Raw genomic sequence first — 23025 nt, 5'->3', positions numbered from 1 at the left:
CGCCTCTTTCAAAGGGGGTCTGACTATGAGATTTCCAACTTTAAAATAAAGAAAAGAACATTCTGGCAGCGTCGATTCCATTTTGCATCATAAATGCAAGGCTGGCAATCAAATCCTGGACTGGGGTTAGTCCGTCCTGTAGGGTTTTGTTTTGATACTGGCACAGAATTTAACAATGCAGTCCAATTAAGACAAAGTTCTCCACTGGTGAGGTTTCTTTATAGCGAATGGCGGCTCGGTTGTGTGGTGGTGGTGGTGGCGGGGGGGACGAAAGTAGGATGTCTACATTTGCGCAATCGGATAATTTTGGCATGGGTTCCCCAAAATCAGTAATGTGGGACAGGGTGGAGAGAGCTGTTCAGTGAAATTCCCAGCTACACCATCTGGACAGGTTCCTGTTGTTTCAGAGTCACTGCTACTTCATATATAGCTTTAAAGGGAAAGTTGTTATCCTTTTCCTGAGAAAGTTGACGATGGGGAGGGAGTGGGTGGGTGAGGTGGGTGGGTGGGGTGGGGAGGAGGGGGGGGGGAATGGAACAGGACAGGGGAGTGGGGTGGGGGGGGGGGGGGGGGGGGGAGGGCGGGCCGAGGGGAAGAGAAGAGCTGTGCGACTGCCAGCAAAACTCACTGTGATATCAGTTCTGAGTCATTCTCAGCCAGTTCCAACTTCCAGAACCAAATGCCTCTGTATAAATACAGACCAGTCGATGCCAGGACTCAGTCAGAACGCTGAATTATATACAGACCATTAAAAAAATGGGAGCTTCTTGGATCAAGCATTTTAAGCAAGAGTTCACGACGGAAAAGCGTTCTCCAAAGGCCAGAAATCCACAAATAATCCTTCGATCGCAGGTAGGACAGAAGTTATATTTCTGTCATGTTAGCAATAAGTAGCTCAAGATGTGATTCATCTGGAGATTGTAACTATCTGCAAATCTAAAAGCAGATGAGAGTAACTGTTCAGCTTCCAAGCTAGTGTAAGAGCGACGGACTGGGGGGTCAATTGGACAGCCCGTGAAGTCAGGCGCGATGATCACAATTCACAATTAACCTTTGCCCATTCAAGGCAGCGCACTAACTCTGAACTCGCCTCTCAGTTGAGTAATTACTGTGTCCAGCTAGTGCAAACTGCACTGTTCACTGGTTGCTCACATCAGTAAGATGGGAGTGGGGGTGGGGGGAAGAGTCAAATATCGTAGCATGTTCACACAACTTAAAGCTAGCCTGCACTGTGTAAAAACCAGCCCGGGACCCTTAAAGGGGAGATGCATTGTGGCCACAGCAGAGGTTGGCAGCTGTGCAGAAAGTGAATCTTAGGTGCAAACAGGGGAGAATGGCCCAACCTGGGAGCGAGCGGGTTCCAAGGCTTGCAGACGTAACACTGGAGATCTTAGTGAATGAAAGTAAAGTTTATTTATTAGTGTCACAAGTAGGCTTACATTAACACTGCAATGAAAGACGTGCTGGTTAGGTGCATTGACCTGAACAGGCGCCGGACTGTGGTGACTAGGGGAATTTCACAGTAACTTCATTGCAGTGTTAATGTAAGCCTTACTTGTGACTAATAAATAAGTTTTACTTTTACTTTAACTGTGAAAATCTGCTGGACGCCACATTCCAGCGCCTGTTCGGGTACACTGAGGGAGAATTTAGTATGGCCAATTCACCTAACTAGCACGTCTTTGGACTGTGGGAGGAAACCGGAGCACCCGGAGGAAACCCACACAGATATGGGGAGAACGTGCATACTCCACACAGACAGTGACCCAAGCCGGGAATCGAACACGGGCTCCTGGCGCTGCGAGGCAGCAGCGCCAACCACTGTGCCACCAAGTGGAAAGGGAAAGTGCTCTTCTCAATCTGCAGGGAACCAGACACAGTCAAAGGGCAAAGGGAACAGATGAGCAGGAAGCTCTTTTCCAGGAGTAAGGAACCAGGGATCTGGAGGCAGTGCCACAAGAAGTCCAATGACCTCACACGAGTGGTCAAGGTCAGTGAATATATCTTCAAAAGCCACGTCCACCGACTGCACCCCCACATCTGGACAGTGCTCAACCACCACATCCCCATCACTCACCTACTAACTCTCTCTCTCTCTCTCTCTCACATTTCTATGCTTCATTGCACTCACAGACTGCTGCAAGCCTCACGCCCACAGATCACAACTTGCCCACACGTACCGCCAGTTATTCACCCATGACAGCAGTATCACAAAAGCTGATTGCACAGCTCTCATTGACACCTTTCCCTCGCTCTTGTCAGACAAGATGGCACACAAGCAGAGATGGCAGGAGTTAACTGGAGGGGAACAGGTGAGCCTGTATGCCCTGACCCGCAGTGAGGAGTTAGTGCTGGCCACTACTGTGGTTTTCTTTGCTGGGGCTGCTGTAAAGAATGTTTGGTGTCTCACTAAGAGGTCTGAACGTTTGTATGGTTGAACACAAGCCATCAGTAAACCATAAATATAGACGCCGCCGAGATATATTTCTGCACTGGTGCTGGCTCCAAGTTGCCTACTCCCAGACTTCTCTACACACAGTCATGTGACTCTCTACATCAGCATCTGGGTCGTACTGTTTCCCTAGTCCTACATTAACCCTTGCTCTGCCAAATACCCTTATGCTACACCTTCCGTCTCCCGTCTTTAACCAAATATATTTGCAATACTTGTTATTCCTTCTCCGCTCCCCGCCACTATCCACTCCTCTGCTTCCCCCAACCACCTCTCCTCACCCGGCTCAAGTCCCCGACATTTTACATTCGGACAGTCTGGAGTCTTGAGAATTTTGGGGGGGTTTTATTGGCATTGGAATAGTCTCACTCTGTTTCTGGTACTTGGTCGTCTCAACTTATTCCCTTTCTGCAACTCCCTCCAGTTGCGACTCTCTTTACTGACGACCTGTCTGCTTTGTTTGGACACTGTGGATTTATCCCGTTCCCTCCGGGGGGAATCCTCACTCCATTCATTCCTGGAGTTGACACGGATTTTCTTTTCCTATGGGGTCTGCCGTGATCTTGCTGAATGTTAACCTTTCAAAAAGGGAGCCTTCATTTCCATTTATTTCACAATTTCACCCAGGTGTTTGTCAATGTTTTTTTTTTCCAATCCCTTTTCAAGCTTATGAATCTTTTCATTTCGCTCTGTTGTTGTCTTTGAAATCATAGAAATCCTACAGTATAGAAAGAGGCCATTCGGCCCATCGAGTCTGCACCGACCACAATCCCACCCAGGCCCTACCCCCACATCCCTACATATTTTACCCGCTAATCTACGCATCCCAGGACTCTAAGGGGCAATTTTTTTTAGTATGACCAATCAACCTAACCCGCACATCTTTGGACTGTGGGAGGAAACCGGAGCACCCGGAGGAAACCCACGCAGACACGAGGAGAATGTGCAAACTCCACACAGACAGTGACCCGAGCCGGGATTCGAACCCAGGTCCCTGGAGCTGTGAAACAGCAGTGCTAACCACTGTGCTACCGTGCCGCCCAGAGATAGCTGCAGAATCCTTATGCAAGCTTCATAACTTCATCAGGGTATTATTTCCTTTCAGAACCTTTCTCCTGTGTTCATAAGTTCATAAGATATAGGAGCAGAATTAGGCCATTCGGCCCATCGAGTCTGCTCCTCCATTCGATCATGTCTGATATGCTCCTCATCCCCATTTTCCTGCCTTCTCCCCATAACCCTTCAACCCATTACCAATTAAAAATCTGTCTAACTCCTCCTTAAATTTACTCACTGTCCCAGCATCCACCGCACTTTGGGGTAGCGAATTCCACAGATTCACAACCCTTTGGGAGAAGTAGTTTCTCCTCAACTCTGTTTTAAATTTGCTACCCCTTATCCTAAGACTATGATCTCTCGTCCTAGAATGCCCCACAAGAGGAAGCATCCGCTCCACGTCTACTTTATCCACACCTTTTATCATCTTGTATACCTCAAATTTGATCTCCCCTCATTCTTCTAAATTCCAGAGAGTATGGGCCTAAACTGTTCTGATTGGTAACTGACTGACTCTTTTAGACTCTTTAAATTCAATCGTTAGACCAGTAGTCTGTTTCTTAGAAATTTCCTTTTCCGCTTTTAAAGTCTGGATTTGCTTTTCCAACTCGGGTGTGATCTTGCCGGCTCACAGTGTCGGTCAGTCAGCGTGGTGAACCGGGAAAATAGTGTGAGAGGTCAAACATCTGATTTGCGCCAGACGCAAATACTAGCTTCCCAGCCCCTCTTTACCGACGAGAGCACCTTGAGAAAGGATATCCTGGCACTGGAGGGGGTGCAGAGGAGATTCACTGGGTTGATTCCAGAGTTGAGAGGGTTGGCTTATGAGGGGAGACTGAGTAGACTGGGGCTATACTCATTGGAATTCAGAAGAATGAGGGGCGATCTTATAGAAACATATAAGATTATGAATGGAATAGACAAGATAGAAGCAGGAAGGTTGTTTCCACTGGCGGGTGAAAATAGAACTAGGGGGCATGGCCTCAAAATAAGGGGGAGCAGATTTAGGACTGAGTTGAGAAGAAAATTCTTCACACAAAGGGTTGTGAATCTGTGGAATTCCCTGCCCAGTGAAGCAGTTGAGGCTACCTCATGGGATGTTTTTAAGGCAGAGATAGATCAATTTTTGAACAGTAAAGGAATGAAGGGTGAGCAGGCAGGTTAGTGGAGCTGAGTCCACAAAAAGATCAGCCATGATCTTATTGAATGGCGGAGCAGGCTCGAGGGGCCAGATGGCCTACTCCTGACCCTAGTTCTTATGTTCTCATGTTCACGCCCAGAAAGGGCGCAAAGTCTATGAACATCGGATTGCATACATTTACATCCACTCGCCTGGTTCAACACGCTACTTCCACCCTCCCAGATGCTTTCCCGCCTCGTTGGCGAGATACCATGCCGGCGAGAACAGCTACTGCTCTGCAATTGCGCAGACCAGGTGCCATGGCCACACCAGGGAGATCAGAGGCCATTAAAGCCCCCGGGTGATCGGGGACATGGCTGGGCGGTGTCCATCAGGCAGTGCCAGCTTGGCAGTGCCTACTTGGGCACTATAAGTGTGCCGGGGCAGTGCAAAGGGGTGCGGCCTAAGTGGGGGTGGGGGTGGCACTATGGCACAATTACGGGAGGATATGCGCTGGGGGGGGGGTGCTGCTACGCAAGGGAGAGCTCTGTAACGGGGGTGTTCGGCAAGGGGGGGCCATGCAGGGGTGAGTCACGGAGGTCGTCGTGACAGGGGTCTCCAGGGTCTGCCAGGGGACACATTGGGAGGGTCCTGATGCCCCAATCCAGCAGCTTGTGTTGGTGAGAGGGGGGAGGGTGAGGGGTGGGTCACAATGCACTGCTGATGGGGTGCGGGGAACGATGCCTGATAGGGGGGTAGTGGGAGAAGGTCTCCCGGTCCATTGTCAGATCGAGATGCCTTGTGCAATGGCACCCAAACGCACTGAAGCCAGCTTCCCCGATATAATTAGGCTCCGCACCCCCCCCTATCCCCGTGCAAAGCTCCCATCTGTCAATGAAATTGTCAAAGGTACTGTCAAAGAGTACCGGACGACTGCAGTGCCAAGCTCATCCAAAAGACCGGTGTGGAGAATCCCCGTTTTCACGCTGTTATGATACTTAGAAACGTTTTGGGAAAATCGCCCCCTTCATCCTTTATGTTCTTCAGAATGGATCAAAATTGAAGAATTTCATTGCATTTTTCACATTAAATTTTCAAGTTTTGGTTATTAATTCGACATTCAACTAACTGTCCTGAGTCAGGGGGTCAGTAAGAGAGGAATTGTTGGGAAATGAGCGGCAGAATTCTGGATGAGCTGAGGTTTATGAAGGATGGGAAGATGGCCAGAAGATTATTGAGACTGGAGGTAACTATGCCATGGATGAGGCTCTCAGCAGCAGATGGGTCCAGATAGGATCCGAGACAGGAAACGCTACGAAGGTGGGAACAATCAAACTTTGCAATTGCAGCTGAAAGCAAATTACTGCAGATGCTGGAAGCATAAACAGAAAATGCTGGAAAATCTCAGCGGGTCTGACAGCACGTGTGGAGAGATGTTTTTGTAATTGTGCGGATGTGGTTCAGAAGCTCAGTTCCAGTTTGAATAAGTCGAGCGAAGGTTTCCAAGTTGGAAGCCAAATCCATGTTGAGTTAATCAGCCAGAGTTTCCGTTCCTGTTCCCTGTCCAGTCGACTGTATTGCAATGCATGTCTGTTGTGTGTGTGCGTATACTTGTGTTTATGTGGATGGGGGGGGGGGAGGGCGTGAGGCCTGCATCATGCTTAGCTGCTCTGCCCCACAATTGTCAAATAGTCACCAAGAAATCAAGTAGAGAACTCAGAACAAACACTTTTACCCAAAGAGTGGTGAGAACGTGGAACTCGTTAATGCAGAGATTGGTTGAAGTGAATAGTATAGGTGTATTTGGGTGGCTCAGTGGTTAGCACTGTTGCCTCACAGCGCCAGGGACCCGGGTTCGAATCCTGGCTTGGGTAACTGTCTGTGCGGAGTCTGCGCGTCCTCCCTGTGTCTCCGTGGGTTTCCTCCGGGTGCTCCGGTTTCCTTCCACAGTCTGAGAGACATGCTGGTTAGGTGCATTGACCCGAACGGGAGTGTGGCGACTAGGGGAATTTCACAGTAACTTCATTGCAGTGTTAATGTAAGCCTACTTGTGACTAATAAATAAACTTTATTTTACTTAAGCAGGAGCTTTACAGGCAATGAGGAAGAACAAAGAGTTACTATGATCGATTTAGATGAGGAAAAGCTTGATCCAGGCATTAACACCCAGCTTAGACTGGTTGAACCAAATAGCCTGTTTCTGCGATGTATATATACATTGTGTAGAAGTGCAGGGTTCGGATGACTCGCGATGAAAGACTTATAACACCAATAGTTTATTAAGTACTCTGAGTAGCTCTTACTCTAAGAGCTACTCAGAGTACTTAATAAACTATTGCTGTTATATCTCTCTCTGCCCACTAATAGTTAATAAACTATTGCTGTTATATCTCTCTCTGCCCACGCTCCAGGGAGAAATCCCTCACTTCCAACACGTGGCCCTTTAAGTAACCATGTCATCACATGACCACTCTGTCTACACTATGGAACCCTGTGTAAAATAGTCCACTCTCACACCTACTGTCTAGGCTAACACAAGAAACGCACACTTGGCAACCTACCTAATGGTGCCGTACCCCATTGTGAGTAAGTACCTTCAGAAAAAGAAAAAAAATTGCGATAAAAGTTAGAATCATAGAATCCCGACAGTGCAGAAGGAGGCCATATGGCCCATCGCGTCTGCACCGAACACAATCCCATCCAGGCCCCATTCCCGTAACCCCACTCATTTACCCTGATAATCCCCCTGACACTGAGGGGCAATTTATCATGGCCAGTCAACCTAACCCACACATCTTTGGACTGTGGGAGGAAATCGGAGCACCCGGAGGAAACCCACGCAGACACGGGGAGAATGTGCAGACTCCGCACAGACAGTGACCCGAGGCTGGAATTGAACCCGGGACCCTGGTGCTGTGAGGCAGCAGTGCAAACCACTGTGCCACCGTGCCGAATAACTTTAACTTACGCAGGGAGGGGTTGGGTTCAGAAAACCCTGTGTGCCGGGAATGGGTGGGGGCGGAATGCTCATCTAACACCCTGACTATCCTTTCTTCCCATTATTTGGCAGCCGCTATACAATTATCATCCGGATTGTGACAATTCACCTTATTGATGCCAAAAGCTCAGCTTCTGAGAAGGCTCTTGGTTCATGTTGACTGAATATTTCTCTTTCCTCTCTCTCAGTGGCGGTTCCACCCAGCTGTCTGGTTATTCTATCGAAGTTTCGCCGCGATATACACCCTGGTTTGGTGCATTTCAAGTGGAGTTCAGACTAGCGACCCTAAATGGTTCATCTTCTTGACGCACATAACTTATGTATTCCTAACGATATACTTTGTCCTGGCATTGGTAAATCTGATATGCTACATGGCACTTGGACGGAAGAAGTCAGAACAGGACATTAGTGCAGCCTCATTAGAGGAGATTTCAAGATGCAACCCAGGTAAGACATTAACCCAACTCTCATGGTTAGTGACAATGCTCACCTGTTCATAGAAACATAGAATCCCTACGGTGCAGGAGCAGGCCATTCAGCCCATCAAGCCTGCACCAACAACAATCCCACCCGGGCGCTATCCGTGTAACTCCATGTATTTACCCTGCTGACATTCAGGAGCAATTTAACCTGGCCAATCAACCTAATCCACACATCTTTGGACTATGGGGGGGAAACTGGAGCACCCGCAGGAAACCCACGCAGACAGGAAGAATGTGCAGACTCCACACAAACAGTCACCCGAGGCTGGAAGCGAACCGGGGTCCCTGGAGCTGTGAGGCGGCAGTGTTCACCATGGTGCCATCATACCACCCTCTTACCTCAAGGAAAGCTGCCCACAAAGAGATCAACATTGGGCGAATTCCCCCTTTCCTGATGTCAGTTTGAATCTGGTGCCAAGTCAAGGAGATCCAATCACATTGAAGTATTCTCACAGGTAGTAAACCAGAAAGTAAAATGCACTCAAATTTTCCATTTTTAATTAAAATTTTGGAGAATTAAATAAATGGTCGGAACATAAATATGGAATTAATATTGAGGCTAAAATATCATAAAACAAAACTTAAATAAACAATATTTTTAAAAGTGTTTGTTTTACTGTAATGGAGTAAATGAAATTAGTTTCTCTGCAGCAAAGAGGCTGGTCAACAATAATTATAAACTTAGATTCCCATTAAAATCCGAATCACACTTCAATCAACAAGGGGGGATTTTATCACGGATTTTGTTTACACAAAGACTAACAGTGTACATTTTCATCAGTTCAGTAATTTCGAATTTGTTACAGGCTGGCGGACTTTGCCATGTGCCCAATGGAGAAGTGCAGAACCACTGACAGCAATTTCTGAATTTCTATCTTTAACTGCGCATTTGCCGATTCCAGAATCTTCTGTCAGCTTTAGAGGTGTAACAATGGCAAATGTTGACAATGTAATGAGTTCAATGAGGCCAAAGAGGTTGACTTCTTGGAGTATGAGCTCCCTGATTGAGGTCATAATTCCCTGTCCAATCAGGGAGCCTCATCTGGCTATACAAAAATGGGAGTGTCCGGTCTTCTGACACTCCTGATTCTGACTATACACCTGAATCACTCTAGGAGTGAGATAGAGTTTGTAAATATAGGAAATCTGTGAAGGGACACCGGCCTCTGAGGAGTTATTTCAGACAGTTTTGCCATCATTACTACCACAACATCCCTGTATAAATTTTGTAAGTAATTTTGATACAGGTTTTATCATACATTTTCTCCTTTACTCCTCTTGTTTGGTTCCATTCTTACCTGGTCCAAAGTATCCAACACACTTCCTTCAACTATTGTGCCTCCAGGAAGTATCCAAAACAAAATGTAATCCATTCCAGACCTCCAAATGTTGCAATGTTCCCTTTACACAGGTCAATCCTCACCTTCTCACCACATCCCATATACACTTCTCTCCAGAAATATATCTAATTCCCTCTTTAGTCTATTCAGACTGAATTGTTTAAGGCATTTCCTGGTATCTTATGTAAGAAATCAGGAACTGGCGTAGTTACCTTTAAGGGAAGCTAGATTAACATATGAGGGAGAAAAATGTAAAAGTTAAAGATTATTTATTAGTCACAAGTAAGGCTTACATTAACACTGCAATGAAGCTACTGTGAAATTCCCCTAGTCACCAGAGTCCAGCGCCTGTTCGGGTCAATGCACCTAACCAGCACGTCTTTCAGAATGTGAGAGGAAACCGGAGCACCCGGAGGAAACCCACGCAGACACGGAGAGTACATGCAGACTCCACACAGACAGTGACCCAAGCCGGGAATCAAACCTGGGTCCCTGGCATTGTGAAGCAGCAGTGCAAACCACTGTGCCACCATGCCGCCTGATTGTGCTAGTGTGCCGCCCGAAAGGAAGAGAAGGAAAGGTTGTTAGGGTGGGAGGAGGCTCATGTGGAGCATCAACAGGTTCATGGACTTGTTGGGGCCTCTCTCTGTGCTGTGCTCTATGTAATTCCATGTCCTGTTTCAGACAGCTTGCAATACACCAGTTTCAAAATTACAGGAAGGTCAAACCATTGAGGAAGATATATTCACCACGTAAACATCATGCAAAGTCTTTGCTCTGAAAAGAGCAGTTGCTAACATAACAGAGAACTGGTAGGCCTCAATATTTCAGGCAGCGTACTCTACCCATCAACTGAGGGAATGTCTAACAGAGGGGGTTGTCAATGGTGGAGGATTGGGATTGTGGCTGGATCTTACTTTTGATTGGTCAGGATATTGTGTTCATAATAGTTAAGAACAAAGAACAAAGAACAGTACAGCACAGGAAACAGGCCCTTCGGCCCTCCAAGCCTGTGCCGCTCCTTGGTCCAATCGTTTGTATCCCTCCATTCCCAGGCTGCTCATGTGACTATCCAGGTAAGTCTTAAATGATGTCAGCGTGCCTGCCTCCACCACCCTACTTGGCAGCGCATTCCAGGCCCCCACCACCCTCTGTGTAAAAAACATCCCTCTAATATCTGAGTTGTACTTCGCCCCTCTCACCTTGAGCCCGTGACCCCTCGTGAACGTCACTTCTGATCTGGGAAAAAGCTTCCCACCGTTCACCCTATCTATCCCCTTCATAATCTTGTACACCTCTATTAGATCTCCCCTCATTCTCCGTCTTTCTAGGGAGAACAACCCCAGTTTACCCAATCTCTCCTCATAGCTAAGACCCTCCATACCAGGCAACATCCTGGTAAACCTTCTCTGCACTCTCTCTAACGCCTCCACGTCCTTCTGGTAGTGCGGCGACCAGAACTGGACACAGTACTCCAAATGTGGCCGAACCAGCGTTCTATACAGCTGCATCATCAGACTCCAGCTTTTATACTCTATACCCCGTCCTATAAAGGCAAGCATACCATATGCCTTCTTCACCACCTTCTCCACCTGTGTTGCCACCTTCAAGGATTTGTGGACTTGCACACCAAGGTCCCTCTGTGTTTCTATACTCTTGATGACGCTGCCATTTATTGTATAACTCCTCCCTACATTATTTCTTCCAAAATGCATCACTTCGCATTTATCCGGATTAAACTCCATCTGCCACCTCTCTGCCCAATTTTCCAGCCTATCTATATCCTGCTGTATTGCCTGACAATGCTCTTCGCTATCCGCAAGTCCAGCCATCTTCGTGTCATCCGCAAACTTGCTGATTACACCAGTTACACCTTCTTCCAAATCATTTATATACATCACAAATAGCAGAGGTCCCAGTACAGAGTATGTCCATGTTAACATTCCTGCTGCTGATTGGTTGATTCAGTCGAATGGGCAGTGGGGTGTTTCTTGAGTAAGGGGGTATGTGATTGGTGAGAAAGTTGCTGTCTTGTCATTTTTTGCCTTTTGGCCTTTCCAGTGGCAAGGTTCCTATTTCAAACACAGATATGGTGCTGTTACAGGAACGCTATTGTCGCTAATCGTCATGTTATGGACAGGAGAGGGTGTGGTAAACCACTGTTAGCTTATTACCTGTATATGTGACATGCCTGGACACATCCCTGCCGGCCCTACCCGAGACTCCTCCCCCTCTGGTCCAGGTATAAAGGCGACTGCTCCCCACCCCCCTGCCTCAGTCTGGACCAGTTCATCGGCATGGGTGTGCTCCAAGTCTTTTGCTAATAAAAGCCTATTTGTTCTTGCATACAAACTAGTCTTTGCTCGATTGATGGTGCATCAGAGGGACAGTTCAAACTGCTCTGATTTCCTCTTACCACCTCTCCGTAAGCAGAAGGTGTTCTGATTTAGTTCTTGAAAAGAATCGGAGGTGACGGCGTCCCCAACCCCTCGGATTTTGTGATCCAATTTTACTTACAATCCACAGCAAACTCTAGTTAGGATTATCTCAGGAAGTTAGTTTTTTTTTTATGCATTCAAAACCTAGGGAAAAGAAATGCCGGAAGCCTCCGACCTCACCCGTGGCTGGGATTCTCCACTGTCACTGCAGTGAATAGAGCGCCAAATTCTCGCTGGCAGTGGGCTGGGAACAAGGAAAACTGCAGAATGCTGCCCAAGGTTTCTTTGCCACTTCCCACTCCAGCCATTTGCACAGTAAAATTGGGGAGGTAGGGAGGGAGACGGGTATAGAGAAAAGGTCTTACAGTATGAAGACCACAAAATAAATGGATATCAGTTCACGTGACTTCCAGAGTCTAAAATCAGATTCCAGAGGGTGTTTTCACTGTGGTGAGGTTCTGTTCTGATGTGTTCAACAATACCAAAACCCTTGGAGTGAATGACATTACAGCACGATGGGCTTTTTCTGCGTTTTGCCCATTTGCCCAGATGTTGATAGGAGCTTGTGGAATCAAACAGCCTTTTTTTGGAATTGAAACTGCTTACCCAGCCTGGCTGCTGGAATTTTGTCCAGGTGATGTTTAAACATAAGTCTGCCTAGTTTAATTTCACATTAAACTGTCCAAAAAGGCTGGAGGCTTGTATCATGTGACTTTCCTTCCTCACAGTGACTTCAAAAAGGGATGTTTATCTGGAACTGGTTTTGGTTTCTGAACTGATAAATGTCTCAGTCATTAGTTCTTGAAAGGGATGTCATCAATGTTCAGGGTCTGATGGTTGGGAAGCTATTGTCTAAAAAGATGCACTGACTTCGCCAGCAAGATTAGTTCCCAGACAGACGACTAACCCCAGCATCAAGTGACTTGTAGTAGCCATCTTTGCTTTGTTTAGCAGAAAAAGGCCAGTTTTTAAAAGTACAATTTTGTCTTAGGAACCCAACAATTACTAACATTTTAAGGCAGAGTTTGAACAAGTGGTATTTCAATTAGTTAGTCTTAAACCTAAACTCTGACTGCAATATGTCAGGAACATTTTCTTCACATGGTAACATGATAGGAAGGAAACTTTATAGTTTCCTACAATATCTTCACAATCAAAATTAAAATATTACTCTTACCATGGAGACAGAACAACAATTCTGCACACTATCTCCCTAACTTCTCATCAGCAAGTCTCATGGTGGCATCACGTTGACCATAAAGCCCACTCATTCTGACAACATATCTCAACAACTGATCTTTCCAATGTCCATCCACCCTGCTATCAGTTTGCAACATGTTCAATTGTAGACCCTGCTCCATCAGTGACAAAAGACATCAACTTTGCCAAGTTAAGTCAACTCAATGGATTCCCTTCCCTAAAGATTAGCACACACCCACCAGTTACTCATTCAACAACAAATAGTTTCATTAAGACAAGAGTCAGCTTCCCATACTTTGGTTCCATCTCACATAGATAGTAGCACAGTGGTTAGCACTGCTGCCTCACAGCGCCAGGGACATCGTTCAATTCTCGGCTTGGGTCACTGTCTGTGCGGAATCTGCACATTCTACCCATGTCTGTGTGGGTTTCCTCTTGGTTCCCCGGTTTCCTCCCACAGTCCAAAGATGTGCAGGTTAGCTGCATTGCCCATGCCAAATTCTCCCTCAGGAGAATTCACAGTAACTTCATTGCAGTGTTAATGTAAGCCTACTTGTGGCACTAATAAATAAACTTTTAAAAGATTATCAATTATATAAGTCAACGGACATAGAAGTCTGATACAAGTCATCTAAGAAGTTCCACTCCATTGTTTATACCCACAAAGGCAAGAATCCATCTGTAATAGACCAGGTATTGACAGCATACCGTGCTATTTCAGCCTTGTCTACATTGGACATACAGGCCGCAGCCTACACACTGGACTCAAAGAACATCAAATCTTCTTCAAACACAGTGAATGGGGCAAGTCAGCCATTGTCAAACATGCTTAGCTTAAGAATCACTACATCCAATAGTCCAACTCCAAAGATATCTGATCCGTCGTACATTGGTATACAATGCATGCCAGAGGTGCCATGAAGGTCCACCAACACCACACCATCCACCAAGATAGCAGCCTTCTCGAGAGAGAGACATCTGGCTATTCTTACTCAAGGAAAGCACTATTGTCCATTCGACAGGTTAACCAATCAGCAGCAAGAATATGAACATGAATTGACCTATTATGAACACCAATGAGCCTGACCAATGAGCAGTACAATCCCACCCAGATTGCCATCCTCCATTATGTATCACTACCTCACATCTGTTCCAGTTAGTCCTCCGGATAATGGTCAGATTATACTACTGGAAACAGTGAGGCTTATCAGTTCCTGCAAGTAAATATTTTGAGGAAACAACCTGTTTTTTTCAGAGCAAAGTTTAACATGGTGTAAATTTGTCTTCCTCAGTGTTACTGCTCTCACCTGGAAAACCTTCATAATGTTTAAGAAATGAAATAATTAACAGACTAATTTCTGTCTGTCTGCTCTCTCGCGCTCTCTATCTGGGTTTCTCTTTCTCTCTCTGTCTGTTTTTCTTTCTCTGGCTCTCTTAATTGGACACCACAAAATCTAATTTCTGCCTGTCTGTCTTTCTCTTTCCATAAGACCATAAGACCATAAGACATAGGAGCGGAAGTAAGGCCATTCGGCCCATCGAGTCCACTCCACCATTCAATCATGGTTGATTTCAACTCCATTTACCCGCTCTCTCCCCATAGCCCTTAATTCCTCGAGAAATCAAGAATTTATCAATTTCTGTCTTGAAGACGCTCAACGTCTCAGCCTCCACAGCCCCCTGTGGCAATGAATTCCACAGACCCACCACTCTCTGGCTGAAGAAATTTCTCCTCATCTCTGTTCTAAAGTGACTCCCTTTTATTCTAAGGCTGTGCCCCCGCGTCCTAGTCTCCCCTGTTAATGGAAACAACTTCCCTACGTCCATCCTATCTAAGCCGTTCATTATCTTGTAAGTTTCTATCAGATCTCCCCTCAACCTCCTAAACTCCAATGAATATAATCCCACGATCCTCAGACGTTCATCGTATGTCAGGCCTACCATTCCTGGGATCATCCGTGGGAATATCTGCTGGACCCGCTCCAGTGCCAGTATGTCCTTCCTGAGGTGTGGGGCCCAAAATTGCTCACAGTACTCCAAATGGGGCCTAACCAGTGCTTTATAAAGCCTCAGAAGTACATCCCTGCTTTTGTATTCCAAGCCTCTTGAGATAAATGACAACATTACATTTGCTTTCTTAATTACGGACTCAACCTGCAAGTTTACCTTTAGAGAATCCTGGACTTTCTCTGGGCCTCTGCCTCTTTCTCTCTTGCTTTTTCTTTGTCAGTCTCTTTTTCTACCTCTCTTTGGAGATCACAAGCCTTCCTCATTTCCCCTTTATTTACATACAGCTCATTAACCCCTGTTAAAAATGCAGGGATGATGTCCCAATGGGACATCTAGTTGAAACTGGAAAAGTTTCTATGATTCCTATATCTTAGCAAATATGAAACAGCAGCTCAGGATGTACTTTTAATAATGCCATTGTATTTTCTTTGTTCTAAGCAGTTCCAGAGATTGAAGGTGGGACCCTTTCTCGGACGTTGCAGACAGAATTCTATCCATCCTGTACTGTATTATATCCCACCGTCTGCATACAGTGGATTCTGCACAACCTAACCTGCGTGACCACCCTTTTCGTCACAGCTGCCTTCTGGAGCTTAGAGTATGTTCCAGAGAGACCACTTGACTCCATTAACATCAATATGCATGCGATAAACTCAGTGCTTGTACTGGTGGAGCTGACTGTGACAGCGGCTCCCATACACCTCGCCCACTTTGTTTACACCTTGATCTATTGCCTGACATTTATCCTCTTTACCGTCATCTACTGGGGTGCTGGGGGCACCAACCTCAAGGGACAGCCGTACATCTACAGGTCGCTAAACTACGGGGAGAAACCGGGGCCTGCCATGGGCTGTATCATCATGAGCATCTGCGTCCTCATGCCACTCCTTCAGTTCCTGGTGTGGAATCTCCACTTTCTCAGACGCCACGTCTATCTCAAGTGCAACAGGAAGGGTGGTGATGTGCCACACTGCTAATCTATCCATGGATTTTCCTCATTTCACTTGCAGAACGATTTCAAACTAAGGTGGCAAAAAATGGGAATGGACCGGAAAAGAAAAGCCTTGTCCACATCAAATGGACAGGATAGTGAATCAACATATTTTATTTTGGGGGACCGGCCCACATCATTCATTCCTTTACATTATTGGCTTACCCCCGTTTTGCCAGTGAACCATCCCTCCAATTGGACATGTACAAAGATATTGGCTGGTGTTTTATGACCTCACTCGGGCGAGGCTCGTAAAATCCCACTCGAGTCCGACGGAGAATTCCGTTCTGCGCGCCTCGCCCATCCCGAATCCGGGGTGGGTGTGCCGGTAAAATTTTGGCCATTCTGTTCCTGAGGTTCTAACTAGATGATTTGGTGTCACTGTTGAGGGACCCAAGGAGTAGTAATGCTGAACTGACTACAAGCTGGTGAGGGTTTCCCTAAAAGACAATGATGTTCATGGATGTGATGTGAAGCTACATTGCCTCCGGCCTCGCTTGCTAACTTAAGATACGTGTTCGACTCAGTAAAGCCAACAGGTTTGTCCGAAAAAGGCAGCTAGCAAGAAGCTGTCTGCTGCTCAGGGACATCTCACTTTGGTAAGCTGAAGCACGTTCTGGCTTTGTTGGTACATTTCACAACCAGCAAGGCAATCCCACTCCCCTGAAAGAGCTCTTCACCAGGAAAAGACCTGTTCCTGGGGGGCTACCACCTGCTTCTCGCCATTGAGGGATATATTGTCAGAGCAAAATATTTAGTTATAGGCAGACACTACAAGCTATTGACACAATGAAACACCTCAGAGCTAAATTGTGCTGGACGTTTCCAACCAGTGAATGTCCTAAGGTGACAGGAAACATGCAAGGAGATTTCCAAAGGTTCTAACCACCGCTCCCTCCTATTTCTCACCCACATGCTGCCCCTCAGTAACATCATCTGAAAACACATTTTCAGTTTCCGTACGTACCCCGAGCTCTATTTCAACATGACCTCTCTTGACTTCACCGCAGCCTCCAAGTTGTCTGACTGATTTCTGATAATCATGATGTGGAGATGCCGGCGTTGGACTGGGGTGAACACAGTAAGAAGTCTCACAACACCAGGTTAAAGTCCAACAGGTTTATTTGGTAGCAAATACCATAAGCTTTCGGAGCACTGCTCCTTCGTCAGATGGAGTGGCAATGTCCACTCCATCTGACGAAGGAGCAGTGCTCCGAAAGCTTATGGTATTTGCTACCAAATAAACCTGTTGGACTTTAACCTGGTGTTGTGAGACTTCTTACTGATTTCTGATATCCAGAAATAGATGGTGAAATTTCCTCCAACTCTAGATTGGGCCAGCCAAAGCCACTAGGGGGTGATCCAAGCAGAATTTGGAAAAGTTTCGGTTCCAGCGAGATGTGTTTCTCTCCAGAGAAATTGGTCGGTTTTCTCTCCAGATCTTACCATGCTTTGTCGAAAAGAAAGCAGCTGGGGTGAGATTCACGATATCATGTAGGGGCAGGGCCTCAACACGCCAGTAGAGCCCGGCTGTACTGAGGTCGGGGCACCATGTTTCGAGGGCGTTCCGCTCAAAACATGAATGAATCTTTCCCCAACCCCTCAGCTCACAAATGGGTGGGCTTCCCCTACCCCACTGCCCCCCTGCTGATCAGAGCCGGCACTTCTCACCCCACCCCCCATGATTGGAATCAGCACCTCCCCCGCCCCAAACAACTGTCAACGCCAGCGCCCACCCCTCTCCCTCTTCCTCCTGAGCGTCAGACTCCTTCACCCTGTCCACACAGTCAATGACGGCACCCACATTGCACAGCGTACCCCCACACGCCCCCACCCCGGGGCATCCCCAGTTCCCGGGTCCATTTCTGGGTGCCACCATATGTAAATTAATACTCCCCCACACACAATCCATGAGGCTCCCACTGGTGCCAATCTGGTGGTGCCAACCCAGCAGTGCCAATCTGTGCTGGGGGTAATGCCAGGGCATGTCTCTCTCTATACTCTATAGGGGCTATACTCACCTTTACACCCTTTGGGGGATCCCCACAACAGGTGAACCTGCTGCACATCACGCCAACATGACGTCACATCAACGCGCTGTGAATATACAGCGAGGGGTCCATATAGGACGAGAGAGCGTGTTGATTATATGGAACTGAATTTGAATGTATGTAAATCAGGCTCACGCCCACTGTGCACGTGAACAAGATGACATCACTGGCGAGGGACAGTGAAAATCAGAAGTCGCGATCTCACCGGCAAGATCAGTACTGTCAGGTTTCGTTGCATCTTAAGCCCCTGCCAGCATTCTTGCAGAAGGCAAGAGTGGGGTCGAGATCCTGTCCTCTGTTCCTGAGTCACTGGCTCCATCCACCTGCATGGCCAATGTCTCAGGCCTCGTGAGACTGCCCCCAAATCTGGTGTCATATTTAAACCTCAGGATGTATGTGTTAGGTTGATTGGCCATGCTAAATTGCCCCTTAGAGTCAGGGGGATTAGCAGGGTAAATATGAGGGGTTACGGGAATAGGGCCTGGGTGGGATTATTGTCGGTGCAGATTCGATGGGCCAAATGGCCGCCTTCTGCACCATTCTATGATTCTATGAGCTTCTGACCGTATATTTGCATCATTAATAAGACCGCATATTTCCACCTTCCTTTCATCACCCAATCTCACCTCATCAATTGCTGAGATCCTCATTGCATCACTTTGTTGCCTCTCAATTTGGCTATCCCAACACACCTCCGAACAGCCTTCCATGGTTGCCCTCTGTAAACTTGAGGTCATCCAGACCTCTGCTGTCCATGTCCTTACTCACACCGAGTCCCATTCACCAATGATCCCTGTTATTACTGATCTACACTGGCTCCCAGTGAAGCAAAGCCACAGTTTTAAACTTCAAATTCCTCTGTGGCCCTCCCTATCTCTGCGATCCCACAAACATTCAAGATCCAGCGGTGGCTTTTGTCCTGACCTCTTGAACATGTCAGATTTTAACTGCTTTCAGTTGCCTGAGCTTGACGATCTGGAATTCCCTCCCTAAACCTCCCACCTCTCGACATCTCTTTCCTCCATTAAGATGCTCCTTATAACCAAATCTTTGGTCACCTGGCCTAATAACTCCTTTTGTGACTTGGTGTAAGTTTTCGTAGGATCATATAGAATCCCTACACTGCAGAAGAGGCCATTCGGCCCATTGGGTCTGCACCAACTTGCTGGCAGAGTATCTTACCCAATCTCTCTCACTCACCCTATCCTCACACAGTTCCCATGGCTAATCCACCTAATCTATACATCTTGGGACACTAAAGGGCAATTTAGCATGGATAATCCACCTAACCTACACATCTATACATGAAGCACAGTCCATCATGCAAACCAGCCTCCCATCTATTGACTTTGTCTTCACTTCCCACTGCCTCGGAAAAGCAGCCAGCATAATCAAGGACCCTACGCACCCGGGACATTCTCTTTTCCACCTTCTTCTGTCGGGAAAAAGATACAAAAGTCTGAGGTAACGTACCAACCGACTCAAGAACAGCTTCTTCCCTGCTGCCATCAGACTTTTGTATGGACCTATCTCGCACTAAGTTGATCTTTCTCTACACCCTAGCTATGACTATAACACTACATTCTGCACTCTCTCCTTTCCTTCTCTATGAACGATGTGCTTTGTCTGTGTAGCACGCATAATACATGTGACAATAATAAATCAAGTCAAATCTTTGGAGTGTGGGAGGACACCAGAGCAAACATGCAAACTCTGCAGAGTCACCTAAAGCTGGATTTGAACCCAGGTCCCTTGCATTGTGAGGCAGCAGTGCTAACCACTGTGCCGCTGTGCCGCCCCACTTATTCTGTTCAATAATGTTCCTGTAAATCACACTGGGACATTTCATGTTGAAGACACTATAGAAACTCAAGTTGCTGTTAGTGAGGGAAAGCACATCCAGAAGGAAAAGAAAGATTGCAGATGTTATTTTTGACACCTATGCAGTTTATTGATGCAAGTACCCTGAGTGACCAGGCTGCCCCATATATATGTTTATCTTTATATTCAGTAACGCCTAAAGTGTACAAATTATTGGGGCCATAATAACAAAGCTTCATAATTCTGGATTAAGTACAATGATACTGGAAGCTTCTCCCACTGACATGAGCATTTTGGAGAATGAAAACTCATGAAACACAATTGACAGAAATAAAACTGCGACATTGAGAGACCGCAAGTGGGGACAGGATACACTTGTCAAACAATGCGTACTTGCATTGTATTCTGGCCGTAAACCTTCCTTACTCTAAGGGTAATATTCATATCTGGTTCAAATACCCTTTAGCATATACTATATCGTGCATTAATATACAATCGTGTATCCACTCATATTAAAGTCATGCATACCAAGTTATAGCTATGTGTGAAGTCCATCTATCCTGTGATGTACATTACAGTATTCTGATCCATCTAATCCGTGTACCTCAAAAGTGATGTCACATTGCCCAGACCACGTGTTTTGTTAATGTGTAAATAAATACCTTTGTTTTAATACATGTGACTTGAGAATTTACTATCAATGATATTGGGTGGTATTTTCCGGACTCGCTCGTCCCAAGACCAGGAAATCCCACTCGAGGTCAATAGGCTTTTGCATGGTCCTGTCCCGCCCGCTGTGATTCCCATCGGTGGACGGGACGGGAAAATTCCGTCCATTAGCTCTGTCCTCTCTTTCAGTACAGGTGATCATCACTGGAAATATATGGATAACACTTCCGCTAACAAATGTCATTTGGCTGCATTAGGTGTTGTACACTAATATTACCAAAAGGTATTTCTAAGACTATGCCATGTTCCCTTCATAAAATATAGCTGAATCCATGTAAATAAATACCTTGCATTTATATAGTGCCATTACCCATCTCAGAACTTGTGAAGATATTTGAAGTGTGGTATCAACGTAAGAAACATAGAAGTCAATTTGCGCACAATGTGGCTCCACAAATAGCAAAGCAATAATGACCACCCGATCATTTGTCTTTAGTGATGTTGCCATTCAGCTCCTGACCTCATTGCAGCCTTGGTCTAAACATGGGCAAAAGAGCTGAACTCCAGAGGCGAGGTGAGAGTGACTGCCCTTAGTATCAAGGCAGCCGGTGATTGAGTGTGGCATCAAGGAGTCCGAGCCAAACTGGATTCAATGGGAATCGGGGGGGAGTCATACTGCTGGAGTCATAGATGATTGTGGTTGTTGGAAGCCAGTTATCTCAGCCCGAGGACATTGCTGCAGGAGTGCTTCAATTTCAGATTGTTGCAACCATCTTCAGCTGCTTCGTATAGTTGATTCCTCCCTAACATTAGAAGAAGGGATGTTTGCTGATCGATGCACAGTGTTCAGTTCCACTTACAACTCCTCAGGTACTGGGGCAGTCCATGCCCACATGCAGCAACACCTGAGCAACATTTAGGGGTTGGGCTGATAAGTAGTATATAACATTCATAGAGTTATAGAGTCATAGAGATTTACAGCATGGAAACAGGCCCTTCGGCCCAACTTGTCCATGCTTCCTTTTTTTAAGATGTCGAGATGCCAGCGTTGGACTGGGGTAAACACAGTAAGAAGTTTAACAACACCATGTTAAAGTCCAACAGGTTTATTTGGTAGCAAAAGCCACACAAGCTTTCAGAGCTCCAAGCCCCTTCTTCAGGTGAGTGGAAAGAATTCCCACTCACCTGAAGAAGGGGCTTGGAGCTCCGAAAGCTTGTGTGGCTTTTGCTACCAAATAAACCTGTTGGACTTTAACCTGGTGTTGTTAAACTTCTTACTGTCCTTTTTTTAAACCACTAAGCTTGTCCCAATTGCCCGCATTTGGCCCATATCCTCTATACCCGTCTTACCCATGTAACTGTCTAAATGTTTTTTAAAAGACAAAATTGTACCCGCCTCTACTACTACCTCTGGCAGCTTGTCCCGGACACTCACCACCCTCTGTGTGAAAAAATTGCCCCTCTGGACCCTTTTGTATCTCTCCCCTCTCACCTTAAATTTATGCCCACTAATTTTAGGCTCCCCTACCTTTGGGAAAAGCTGTTGACTATCTACCTTATCTATGCCCCGCATTATTTTATAGACCTCTATAAGATCACCCCTAAGTCTCCTACACTCCACGGAAAAGAGTCCCAGTCTATCCAGCCTCTCCTTATAAAACCAAAATCCCAGTAACATCCTTGTAAATCTTTTCTGCACTCTTTCTAGTTTAATAATATAAGAACATAGGAACATAAGAACTAGGAGCAGGAGTAGGCCATCTGGCCCATCGAGCCTGCTCCGCCATTCAATAAGATCATGGCTGATCTTTTCATGGACTCAGCTCCACTAACCCGCCCGTTCACCATAACCCTTAATTCGTTTACTGTTCAAAAATGTATCTATCTTTGCCTTAAAAACATTCAATGAGGTAGCCTCAACTGCTTCACTGGGCAGGGAATTCCACAGATTCACAACCCTTTGGGTGAAGAAGTTCCTCCTCAACTCAGTCCTAAATCTGCTTCCCCTTATTTTGAGGCTATGTCCTCTAGTTCTAGTTTCACCCGCCAGTGGAAACAACTTCCCTGCTTCTATCTTATCTATTCCCTTCATAATCTTATATGTTTCTATAAGATCGCTCCTCATTCGTCTGAATTCCAATGAATATAGCCCCAATCTATTCAGTCTCTCCTCATAAGCTAACCTTCTCAACTCCGGAATCAACCTAGTGAATCTCCTCTGCACCCCCTCCAGTGCCAATATATACTTTCTCAAGTGAGGAGACCAAAACTGTACACAGTGCTCCAAGCGTGGCCTCACCAGCACCTTATACAGCTGCAACATAACCTCGCTGTTTTTAAACTCCATCCCTCTCGCAATGAAGGACAAAATTCCATTTGCCTTCTTAATTGCCTACT

The 23025-nt window shown here is 46.2% G+C and overlaps 1 protein-coding gene across 2 annotated transcripts; it reads left to right on the top strand.

Moving 5' to 3' along the window:
* The first annotated feature begins 661 nt into the window (after positions 1-661).
* On the top strand, positions 662-20626 carry LOC144491714 (protein rolling stone). Of its 2 annotated transcripts, none has more exons than XM_078209921.1 (3): positions 662-852; positions 7815-8073; positions 15538-20626. In XM_078209921.1, the coding sequence occupies exons 1-3, from the start codon at positions 757-759 to the stop codon at positions 16071-16073; spliced, it is 891 nt and encodes a 296-aa protein (XP_078066047.1). In that variant the 5' UTR covers positions 662-756; the 3' UTR covers positions 16074-20626. The 2 variants fall into 2 exon arrangements, with proteins under 2 accessions (XP_078066047.1, XP_078066046.1); XM_078209920.1 differs by having other exon boundaries at positions 15535-20626.
* The last annotated feature ends 2399 nt before the right edge of the window (positions 20627-23025 follow it).

Source organism: Mustelus asterias, chromosome 3 (genome assembly GCF_964213995.1).
Source record: "Mustelus asterias chromosome 3, sMusAst1.hap1.1, whole genome shotgun sequence".
Taxonomy (NCBI): domain Eukaryota; kingdom Metazoa; phylum Chordata; class Chondrichthyes; order Carcharhiniformes; family Triakidae; genus Mustelus; species Mustelus asterias.
Note: the sequence above shows the minus strand (reverse complement) of the source record. Positions and strands in the feature narration are given on the sequence as shown.